Source organism: Protomyctophum bolini (assembly GCF_963924005.1).
Source record: "Protomyctophum bolini genome assembly, chromosome: 19".
NCBI classification, from domain to species: domain Eukaryota; kingdom Metazoa; phylum Chordata; class Actinopteri; order Myctophiformes; family Myctophidae; genus Protomyctophum; species Protomyctophum bolini.
The window spans coordinates 18114238-18126797 of NC_137880.1; the positions used below are offsets into that span (position 1 = coordinate 18114238).

General features: G+C 42.9%; 1 protein-coding gene across 3 annotated transcripts in view; it reads left to right on the forward strand.

The window, feature by feature from the left end:
* Nucleotides 1-12168, forward strand: part of cdk19 (cyclin dependent kinase 19) — a 56866-nt gene extending 44698 nt beyond the window's left edge. The window contains exons 8-13 of one of the 3 annotated variants that reach the window (XM_080790775.1): nucleotides 1260-1329; nucleotides 2177-2249; nucleotides 3703-3800; nucleotides 4071-4149; nucleotides 8423-8647; nucleotides 11963-12168. In XM_080790775.1, the coding sequence (XP_080646901.1) occupies nucleotides 1260-1329; nucleotides 2177-2249; nucleotides 3703-3800; nucleotides 4071-4149; nucleotides 8423-8647; nucleotides 11963-12088 (671 nt within the window). In that variant the 3' untranslated portion in view covers nucleotides 12089-12168. The remainder of the gene's footprint in view (nucleotides 1-1259; nucleotides 1330-2176; nucleotides 2250-3702; nucleotides 3801-4070; nucleotides 4150-8422; nucleotides 8648-11962) is intronic. The other 2 variants (XM_080790773.1, XM_080790774.1) reach the window with 2 other exon arrangements.
* The last annotated feature ends 392 nt before the right edge of the window (nucleotides 12169-12560 follow it).

The window sequence follows — 12560 nt, forward strand, 5'->3', positions numbered from 1 at the left end:
CACACAATGTAAAAAAGAAAATCACCTAACTGCGAATGAGCATGTGAATACTAAGTTAATATGTCAAGACATCACAGATTTTTCTTGGACATGAGAAAGGCTAAGGTGATTCTGACTGCAGAAGCACGGCCTGTCTGCCACTGACTGCATTCTGTCTACCTGTCCTTTCCAGGTGATGATTGAGTGAGAAGAGAGCGTTTGTTTGTCTGCTAGCATGATTACATCACATCATTAATGTGGCTCCTACCTCCTAGTCAGTGATCTTTCCAGGGGGGCCACCCCTGGGATGAGGTGCCAGCACTTCCGTTTATGCACTCTACAGCGTAGGTCTTGCCCAGCGTGGCCCGGGTGCATTCCAGTGCTTTCAGAGCCTGTTTCCAGTTGCACAAAGACCCCTTTTCCACCGGTTGGTTCCCAATGGGAACCGGTTCAGTTCTTTTTGGCTTTTAGTCCATGAGCCAGAACTCCAAAATGGTGCATTGAAACGTTAATTGTGAATTGAGTGGGCAAAACCATACCTATAGATTATTATCACCATGAAATTTCCCCAATTGAGTACTTACACGAAGACAATAATTTATTGTATTACAAATTTTACATTTTTAAATATGCAAATGAGGCATTATGTAGGAAAATAGTCGAAAATATGATAAAGCTACTACTGTGGACGGGTTATCATGTATTAATTTACTTGTATTGATCCTATAAACAATTTAATATAGGGTATAGTTTTCCCACCAATTTTGGAGCTCTGGCTCATGGACTAAAAACCAAAAAGAACTGAACCAGTTCCCATTGGGAACCAACCGGTGGAAAAGGGGTCTTTGTGAAACTGGAAACAATCTCTGAAAGCACTGGAATGCACCCGGGCCACAGGGGGGTGCCCTTTCTTGGTTTCTTGGAGTATCACCGAAAAGAAGCACTGTCTTAAACCGGTTTTCTAAGCATATACAAGACAATAATGACGGTCGGATGAAGTAAATGTGGCGGTTGTGGCTTCTCTCCCCCGAACACGGGCCAATTGTGTTCGTAAAGACACATTGTGGTGGATTTGAACCCCCAGCCTCTGCGGTTGTGGGAAGGCACTTTAGCACTCTGCGCCACCCAAGCGCCCGCAGCCCGCACAGCCAAACTTAACCCCCATAAAAACGAGATTGCATTTTTCTGGGTTCCTCCAGCACACCACAGTTGTTCGAAACATAAGCGATGTGAAGGTTCACAACCTTTTAAACCAAGCTGGTGTTTTTTTAATCCCTCAGATAAGGACTGGGAAGACATCAGGAAAATGCCAGAATATCCCACACTTCAAAAAGACTTCAGGAGAACAACGTGAGTAGGCACCTGATGCTCTGACCATCTTTCAAGTAATTTTGACAGAACATGTTCTGTTTAAAGGGTGGCGCTATAGCACTCCATTGAAAATGCAAACTTTGAACAGGCATAGCTCATGAACCGTTTGACCGTCAGCTATAAAACCTTGATACACATATGTGTCTCCTCACGAGGAACTGAAAAACATATATAACATATAAAACATATATCTCTTCCCAGCCTGGGCCGTGGCTCAGCGGTCCAGGCACCTTGGCCGGTAGCCCGAGTCTGGCAGTGTGCCTTTACTGCATGTCACTCCCCCACCTCTCTCCCCTATTTCCTGTCAGCCTACTGTCTGTCCTTCTATAAAAAAAATCTATCTCTTCCCGGGATCTTTGATCAAAATGCACAATGCTTGCTTCACGTGAACTTTGGACCAATATCTATTAAAAGAGTGTCTGACTTGAAAAATGTAGCTTTTATGAGCCAATGAAAATTGCAGTTTTATGAAAATTCTTCTTCTGCCCCTAATACATATGCAGAGTTACATGTTTATGAAACTTTACAGTATGGTAGAGGGTCATGCCAAATGGCACTGAAACAAGGCTTACTCCAATTGGCAAAAGGAGGGTGTGAAAATGAAAACTTTGAACAGCCATAACTCATGCCTCATTTGGCCAAAATCAATGCACCTTGTTTACACCTTGACTCATGCAGAACACATCTGTCACTTTGACCAGTAACCTCTGCCCTCAGATTTTCCACCATTTTGAGCAGTTTGAAAAATCTTTTCCACCAGATTCATATACTGTAGGATATATAAAATATTCTGTGTATGACTCTGCTTGTGTTCCATACTCTACAGGTATGCAAATAGCAGCCTAATCAAATATATGGAGAAGCATAAAGTTAAGCCTGACAGCAAGGTTTTCCTCTTGGTGGGTATATATATATATATTTCTACTGTAGTTATATTTACACTATACCCTGTAGCTGTGATTTCTAGTACAGAGAATCTGAACATGGCAAACCGGTGTGATAATTTGCACAAAAAGTATGAGAAAATGGTCATTGGGTTTTATGTAAATATGACCAGTTTATGTTAAGCTCCATAGTCTAGTGTTCCTCATGCAGGGCCATATATGGTCATTGCGAACGCAGTGATTGCGAACTCAGTGAGCACTAACTATGAGACCTAGCAGAACATGTCTGTGTGTCTGTCTGTCTGTCTGTCACGCTGTAACACCACCTGCCCGCCACCAGAGGGCGCAGCTGTATCACACACAAAAAACACACACACACACACACACAAAAACGTAACTTCTTAAAAAAAACCAAATATGTACGAGCTGCGTTCGCTTCCCGCGTTTGCGCGTCTTACTTGTATATGGTCTCTATACTCTATACAGTAGTTTATACTATACTGAAACTGAACTGATACGTTTTCTGTTTCTTGGTCTACCTGTATGTGTCTATAGCAACTATAAATATGAACAAAGTCACAGCCGGTTTTTTAAGATGTTTCATGTCACAGCCGTTATGTTTCACGGTGACAAATACTTTAATTTTGAATCAGACTTATGCACTGTCATACGTCATCACCTCTCCTGTTTTCCTTCAAGCAGAAATGACACACACACACACACTCTCTACATGCAGGGATGCTAGCTAGAGATCACACGGTAGCCTACGGTACCTTCCATTGCATAGAAAGACATTAGAGAAGGGACCAACCAAATCCCACTTGTGGTTCCCAAATCGCTGGTTGATTCAGAAGAGTCTCTCAGCTAGCTGCTACCATTTGTTTCTTTGTTTCTCACTGGCAAGTTGTTAAAAGCTGTTTGTTTTTTGGGGAGGGGGGTTTGTACGGAAAGACGAATGTGAAGAATGTGCCCAGACATTTTGTACAGTACATGTCATTAGGATTATGTAAAGACGAATATCACTCACACACACTGCACGGTTCTCCAATAGCAATATACTTGCCGCATCAACATTAATCTTACCCTGACTAGGGGGGTACTGTTGACGGCAGTGCGGTGTGTAGATTTCGCTCACAATTCAGTGTTTGCGCTTATAGATTTGTCAATATCACCACGATAAATAAACTTTCATAATCTGGACTGTGAGGAATTGAGAATAAAAAGCACTATATATATATATACCGGTATATATATATATAGAAATAAATGTGCTTTGAAAATGCAGAATGGCTGCCATATTAAGTGGTAAAAAAGAGGTAAGGCTAATCCAGAAAATATTTCGAACCAATAATATAGAAAAGTTTAAATTATGTCTAACTCTTGGCTTAAACAAATGGAGATCACTCAAGATGAAGAACCCAAACAGCCTCTTTAAAAGCCTGAATAACTGTTTCATTCATGCCCTCAGCTCCAGAAACTCCTCACAATGGACCCTACGAAAAGGATCACATCTGAACAATCACTACAGGACCCCTATTTCCTGGAGGACCCCTTACCGACCACAGAGTGAGACTCCAATACATTGTTAAATGTTTTGTGAACATTTCCTCTATGTTTTCACAGTCAGGGGCTGCATTCCATTATTGTAAAAGTGATTTTGGCACGTCACACTTTAATCGGCCATCAGGTTGTTGTTGTTGTTGTTGTTTTTCTTGTGGGAACAAGTTTGATTCATTAAATGGATAAAAATGTGTGTTTACTTTTTATCGCCACAATGCCAGTGCACAGCAAACAACTAATTCAGTCCTATCTCTCTTTGTTGTTTTTTTTATCCAGTGTGTTTGCTGGGTGCCAGATCCCCTACCCTAAACGAGAGTTTCTAAATGAAGACGAGCCTGAGGAGAAAACGGAGAAGGTAATCATCCCCTGGCACTGTGGAATATAGAATTAACGGACATGAAACTGTATTTTTGTTTTTGTGAGCTGACCACAGTGGCACATGGAGTCTGTCTTTCACAGGGGGGATATACTTTTTCAGCTACCATAGTGGTTTTCAGAATAGAGGCACTAATTTGGAACAGTTTGTTTACTTTGTTCATTTTTAGCCATTTTAGCTGTTGCTCTCATCCAGAGAAAGGACTCGGATTCTTGTTAAAGTTTTCATGGACCCTAATATCTGTATTGTGAGTAAAGTGTTCAGACATAAACCCTATGGCTATGGCATAACCCTACAGTATATAATTCAATTTACTCCAGTGTATAAGCAACCTACCAGGAGTTGTCCGTCTGGTTTATCTATACATCTTCCTTTGAAAGTACAGAACCTGGCCTGGTATTTCAGTGTGGAACGTGCATTTCCAAGGGGCGTATAAAAATAATGCCTCTGGTGATAAATCTGCCCAATATTTGCATACTTAGCATACTTGCCGAGGGCAATTCTTTTTTTGCAATGGCAGAATCATCTGGAACCTCTAATACTTAAATACACACAATGAATTGTACATTGCTTCACTGTCATATTCTAAACAGACAATATTTATTTTATTGTTTATTTATTATTTGACAGTGACCATACAGTATAATGCACCAGATAGCAATATCCGGTGCAATATATTCTGGGAGAGGATTTTCTGTTTTTTGGGGCACATTATATAACCAGTAAGACCCCATGAGGGCGAGAGAGTCTGCCGCCTGGGTGACGGCAGGCGGCATGACTGCTGGACGAGCGCTGGTGCTACGGCATGGGGGGTCAGATCAACATATGGAATGAATTCTGTACTGACCATATATGGAGCGTGTCTTGAGTGTACAGCATTTGATGAGGTCAGAATTCAGATCAACATATGGAATGTCAGAACAGGAAGGACGGGTGGGGAGGATCAACATATGGAATGTCAGAACAGGTCAGCTCCATATATGGAGATCTATGGTTTTGAGGTTTGAGGTCAGATGTAGAGTTGCTGGCAGGCTCCATATATGCAGATCTAGGTGATGATCCAGCCTTCTCCATGTATAGTTATGCAGGGTTAGATGAGGTCAGTGTCGTGATCTTCATATATGGAGATGGCCATATATGGAGGCGTGGGGTGATTAACTAACTGACGGACGGGAGATGCAGGTTTTCATAGTAAATGCGACCTGTGGTCACAATAATTATAAATACAATACAATTAGAAGACAAGACAGTTTATAAAATAAAATACAACAGACTTGTCCTAGACATGTGAATGTGCATGCTTTGTCATCATGCAAGCCCAGAACAGTGCGTAAGCCTTTTCGGAACATTCTCAGATTACTGTCGAGAGACAAGAGTGATAGAGGAAGCAGAACACAAGCTGGCCAAACATGAACAGCAGTATAGAACAGAGGTCAAACCACCACCTTTCGAGGTTAACATCACTCACTTGTGTTCAGATCTCAGAGTAAACTGCATGTCCCATATCGCAAGTCACAAGTCATGATCCCATCTGAGAGAGAGATAGAGAGTTATTTCAAAACTGTCCATATTGTGCACACCATACTGAAGGTGGCAGATGGCAGATCTAGTGTGTTTGTGCAAGGTGAAGGGCACAGTGTACTGTGTACAGTCGGTAGTACACTAACTGCTCCCCCTATCTATCTATAGCTTAATGCTGCCAATCCCCAGATCCTGCAGCACGTTTACAGCAGCTGCTATCAAGTTGGCAACACCCGATAGTAAGTAATATACCACACACTACTGGCCTAGCCTAGCCTAGCCTAGCCAGGAAGGCTGTGTGAGCCCCACAAGACCCCCCCCCACCCCTCTCTCTCTCATTGTACCCTGGTTGCACCACAAACTCCCCTGCAGGCATGAACATATGAACATAATTATTTTGAATTTGAATATATCGTCTCTGTCGTGTGAAAACCTTGTGCATGTATAAAATTGTTACTTTCGTGAATTCAAATTTTTGCTACTTTTGTGTGACACGGCAGTATGACAAAATAGGGCATTCATTTATGGGGGGAAAAACATAGTTTCGGGGACAGAAATAAAGATCATATACAATTATACATGATTGATGTGTTGCCCTAGCATTGCGCAAGAAGAGTCCTGGCTGCAAGCCTGCAACTCCCCCCTCTCTCTCTCTCTCTCTCCCCCTCTCTCTCTCTCTTTCTCTCTCGCCCCAGGCATGAGAGAGCCTTATTGTTGTAGCCAGTGGGCTCACGTGTCTGGGTCCCGTGGGGAGCCTGTGAGAGGTTTGCGAGCCAGGCTCACAGCGTAATTCCTGTAAATCATCCCAGAGCAGAGCTATCGATGGCTCCAAACTGGAACACAACACGTCATTGACTGATTGCCGACCTTTTAGTTCACTCTGCTACTTGGTGGTGGCATCAAATGCAGATCCCATTAGCCTGCAGTTGTATACTGTAACTGTATGTTGCAAGAGTATGCAGTATGTATATATAGAGAGAGTATCACATTTTAACACGTTAAGACCCTAGGCCGATTCTACAAATGCCTCTAGATCAGTTGTAGTTCTCACACTTTTTAAACAGATTTTTTAAACATGTTCTGCTATTTTTGAATAGCCAACGCAAATATCTACAGTAAAGACAGTTGAAATACACAGATGCCAATTTCCTGGCTTTAATGGGTTAAATTAGTCAGTTAATAAGTCAGTTACTGTACACATAATATGAGCTTGTGCAAGATTTTTCACCCTTTTTTAAAACATGTGAATGTGACATGCGTCCATTATTAGTGCTACAATGTTCTAATATGTTCTAATATTACAACAGGTAGGCCTACTTTATTGTGCATGTTTGGCAGTTCAAAGGAGCAAGCAGTGTCCTTTCCTAGACAGCAAGGATCTTGCACACGCACGCACGCACGCACCACTTATTACATAGTTCTAACAAACAGAACAGGTGGCTTTGAATAGAGTCACTAAATGTTTTCCAGCTGTTAGCATAGTCACATGGACTGTTAGCAGCCTCCTTTGTTCACATGATTCCACAAAGGGGAGGGGCTAGGTCCAGGAGCTAAATTGTTGTACTACATTCTTTGCTGTTCTCTGTAATGGAATAAACTGAAATGGTTTTGGTAAATTAGCCCTTTGATCAATGTATTTTGCACTGTACTGTACTTGACATCTGGTAGCACTGCAGTATTGCCAGCATTAATGCATAACATAACTGCTTCATAAGCAGTGGTGGAAAAAGTAAAAGTTGGTAAGGTATTAGTATCAACTTCTTAAAATACCAAAACTATACTTAAAGTACCAAATACCAAAATAAATACATTATGTAGAATGTCCCATTTCACAAGTTAAAACAAATATTATAGAAGGAGAGGACACTGGAGCAGCACGGACATTTCAAGCCTTTTATTAAGTGTATACAAAACAAAACGTTTCGACCTTGCAGTCTTCATCAGAGTCACCTGAACCTCAAAATTATACTTAAGTACAGTACTTAAGTAAATGTGCTTAGTTACTTTCCACCACTGTTCATAAGAGGGCAAAAGGAGAGTGCTGAGAGAGTGGACATGAAACATGTGTATAGGTCCTGAGGGCGATTCCAACCTACCAATTATTATCACTTCTTTTCTCGTACTTTTGAGGTGAAGCAAGCAACACAGGCCTGCAATGTGGAATTGAGAAAGGGAATTCGAATGGTCGACACATTGGACATGACTCATGAGTATATGTAAGCCTTGCCGAGCCATGAGGACCATAGGGCAGGAGTCTATCTCTTGTTTCTGTAGCGTGAGTTCGCTTGATGTCCAAGTACACCCCCTGGACATGACACTAGTATGTCGCATGGGAAACATTGGTCATCATGTCTGTTTGATATAGTATGCTTTAATTCCCTTAGTAGACTGACATATCGTCTCTGTCCTCATACTTAAGTACAGTTTTGGACCTCATATGTCCAAGACTGTTACTTTTCAGGATTCAGATTTAAAAGTAGCAAAAGAAGCAGATCTACAAGGTCATAGTGCGTCGCTTCACGCAGTGTATTCCGAGATTGTGGATATGCTACTTTTGAAACTTTAGTGTGACGCTGTAGTATGGTCAAGTAGGGCGTTAATCTACAAAAAAACACAAGAAGTTAGAATATGGAGATAGGAGGTTTCCGTCCAACATCGACGATATACCGGTAGTATGCTTTTCTTCCTTTACAACTGGACATATATATCTTGGCTGCCCCCACCCCCCCAGGCTCACCAGCAGACGACGGGCCAGACTCAGGCTCAGACCCAGCAACAGACGCAGGCTCAGCAGGCCCCCACCCAGCAGAGCTCGGCGCAAACCAACGGTGCCACCGGTGCCACCACTGGCGGAGGACTGCAACATGGCCAGGACCAGGGACCCCCAAACAAGAAACCTCGTATCGGACCCTCCGGCACCTCCTCAAGCACTGGTGTGCTACAGTCAGAATACCAGGTTAGTACAATTGTGTCCTCTGGTGATTTATATCGTCATTTCATTTTCTGCCCAATTAAATCCTTTTAACTGTAGACCACCCAGACGCCCGTTGCTGTACAATTGTAAGTACTATGAGCAGGAATTTGTTACAGAAGGCACACACACACTGGCAAACACGCTCATATATACAACATACTGTACAGCTCTATAGCAGTCATGTAGCAACAACAACAACAACAACAACAACAAGAGAAATGTGTTAGCTATAGTACTTATTTTGTGGCAGCCACACTGTTCAGTAACTTGTTTGACTTTCTCTTGCCAAGATAAGACTTCTTGTTTTCACTACTCATCCAGCTGCTGTCCTTGAACTAAAGGTGACAATGTTATCGGACGTTTAAGTGTTGAAATTAAGTGTGACATTTCCACATCATACAGTAGCATAAACGTGCCAAAATCTTTGGTCTTGGGTCACTCAGCGTGTCAGGGTCAATAAGAGCGGTCTACAAGCTTCTCCATCTCATTGTGGGTTTCTATAGGATTATGGCCATGTCAGACATTTTGACTACATCATGGTAGTGCTATCTGCTATGGTAGTGCTAGACTACTGTAAGCCAGTGCCAGCAACCAACACGTAAAGTTAAAGGGAAGGGCCTGGGCCATGGCTCAGTGGTCCAGGCACCTTGGCTGGTAATCCAGTCTGTCAGTGTGCCGCGGGTTCGACTCCCGATGCCGACGGCCATTACTGCATGTCTTCCCCCCATCTCTCTCCCCATTTCCTGTCAGCCTACTGTCTGTCCCGGGGACCACATGTAATTCAAACAGGGCATTAGTCCAGCGTCTGTTCCCGTGCTTGCGGTTATGGTTAGGTTAGTAGATGAGGTGGGTTGTCATTTGTCAACCGAATTTGCTCAATTCGGTTGGTTGGTCACGCTGTGCTATGACCTACGATACGAACTATGTTTTATCTCAAGAAACACAAAACAAAACGTGACTTATCAGAAGAGGACTATATGGGTTCGGGTTGTTATATTCTCCAAAGAGAGCTTATAACATTTACATGACATTCTATCACAAAGTTGTCTGCAGCGACAGATAGCAGTCTCTGTTAACACAAACAATGACCTTCCCTTTATCTTTTTTTTTGTGGCTTTCGCCTTTATTTTAAAGGTGGATATTCATGATTTTATCTTTTTCCCATTGCACAGTGTGACGTGAAATGTAACATAATATGGCCAAAATCATGCATTGCACAATACCCATCCATGTATCACAGTGAGTCAACAAATTGTGATTATCCCTTTATATATCTGGCAGATTATCTCTAGTTTTCAGATCAGACCCCCTTGTGTCTTAAGGGACCACAATGGAAATAAGCCTCTAGCACAGTTTTGTATGAAAGTTGGGGTGCTATATACAAGGTTTATTATTATAGTTAATAGCAGTACGAATCAAGTAGTATCTAAAATACTTTGCTTTGACAGCAAAACATTGTCCTGTCTGCTCGTTGTTGTTCCCCAATCTTGGCGCCAGCACTATCTTTGGCTCATAGCCCTCAAATGTGTGACAGATTTCTTGCACAGGGCAGTTTGCAGCGCAGCGCAGTTTGCAGCGCAGCACAGTTTGCAGCGCAGCGCAGCGCATGAAGATGTGCACACAGTACACTGCTGGTTAGGAGGATCATGTGATGCTAGTGCTCTCAGGTTATATATATATACTGTAACACAGGGGCTTCGGCTACATGTGGGCAGCTGGTAGGCTCTTCAAAATCAGGCCTCAGCAAATGTATAAATATATCCTGCTTCAATGAACAGAGTGGCAGATTGGACTGACAGAATAGTAAGCTGGCTGCCAATGCCTCACGATCAGACTTCAGTGTCCTACTTCTCTCAATTAATTGATCCATCTGCCCTGTGCAATCCCACTGTCACTCTATCCCTGCAATTTTACTGCATTGTGGGTACCCTACCCCCATTCGATACATATGGTATACATAATGTGGTTATAGTCAGCTGACAGCCTATATCCAAGCATTCCAGCTGTTTTGATATTGTGACAGTGCACTTACAGTAGTGACTGAAGTGCCTGGGCCATGGCTGTTTTACAATGTGTTTGCGACTATACTGTACTAAACAATATTGTACGGTTACCATGTGTTACATGGAGACAGTGATGGGTTTTCCATCATGATGGTGGACGATCTTCATACCCCCAAGTGCTGTTTCAGGTGGGAAAAAACCTGCTATACACAATTTAGAGTGGCCATCACCTGAGGGATTCTTTCTTTTTCCCATTGTAAACGTTGCCTGTACTGTAGAAGCCCGGCCTTTAGAAAAGGGACAGGCTTTCCTCCATTAAGTATTCAGAGATCTCTTGTGGTAGGACCCTTAACATACTTATTGGCTGGATTAGCTTCTCAGTGGAACCCCTGATGAACCCTTGGTGTGTGTCTACAGCTGTATCGAATGAGTTTGTTGTGGATGATGCGTCATCTCTGGAGCCTTGTGTAACACTGCAGGAACCAATAACACCAGAGCTGGTCTCCCCTATACGTCTTCCTTTTCTACTGTGTATTCTCTGTTGTCACGGCCCCTGTGTCCCTCTCCAGATGACAGCACCCTTCTGTTTGTTTCCCTTTACTGTTCACCACTTTTCAACCTATCTTAGGTCCTCACTAATAATCATGAAAAAAATGGCAATTGTTTTCTACTCAGTCTGTGTCTCATAGGAGGGCTTGGGCAGTTTAGAAACCGTCCTCCAGTGACATCATTAGGCAGATGTTTTTTTAAACAATATGTTTTTACAAAAATGTTTAGATTTTCTTATCGTGAGAACGATGGCTTCCATTTTCGCATTGCAACTTTTCAGGACTATAGAAAGCCTGCAGTTTCGATTAGCTTGTATTCCTCATCGATGATGTCACTGGAGGACGTTTTCATAACAGCCCACAGCCCTCCTATGAGACACAGACCAGAGTAGAAAATAATTAATGACAGGTTGAAAAGTGGTGAAGTGGTCCTTTCAATGGCGTATATACAATAAGGCGAGGGCAGGCCTGTCCAAATTCATTTCTGGCCTGGCCAAAATCCATACAATGAGAAAAGAGAGAAGACAAAAACAAGACCTGAGAACTATTGCGAGCGTGACCCTCAATCACCCATTGGAATGTAAATGCAGCCTTTCAGCCTTTGTATCCAACTCGTCTGGCACTGCCAGACGCACTAAAGGTTTTCAAAGAGATATACCTGCCAGACTGGCAGGTATATCACATAGACACATACCCTCTATCTATAATTCAGGTCGACTCTGTGATCACAATCTTCTCTCCGACAGCTCTCCGGCTCCCGACTTGGTTACCAAAGCAACGTCCAAGGTTCCAGCCAGCCCCAGAGCACCATGGGGTACTCATCGTCATCCCAGCAGAGCTCCCAGTACTCCCACGCGACCCACCGCTACTGAGAGCCTCCCAGTCACTCCCAACCAGCAGAGGAGTTATGCCCACCTTCCTTCTCCTACTTAAGACCTAATCATACTCCAGTTTTCAGTGATGAGGTGACCACCGTTTCGGTGGTCAACTTATAACTTCATCACCGAAAACTATGAGTATGAATAGGTCTTCAGTCGTCCCTCTCTCTCCTCTCGTCCCTCCTTCCTTCCTTCCACGGGGGTGATGGGAGAGTGTCCTTTGACCTTTCACCTTTGATGACCTCATAACTCTACGATGGAACCCTCAACCCCACTCGCCAAAGGGCACTGCAATGTGAAGGCAACTCAAACATAGGAACCCCAAAAAAAGAAAAAATATATATGAATCCCGCCTGCAGGGCAGATACTGATAAACCATGTAAGATAGGATTGGTTTGAAGAAGGAAAAAAAAAAAAGGGGTTGGGGGGTGTGGGGAGGCGTACCCTTATCACAAAGACTAAGAAC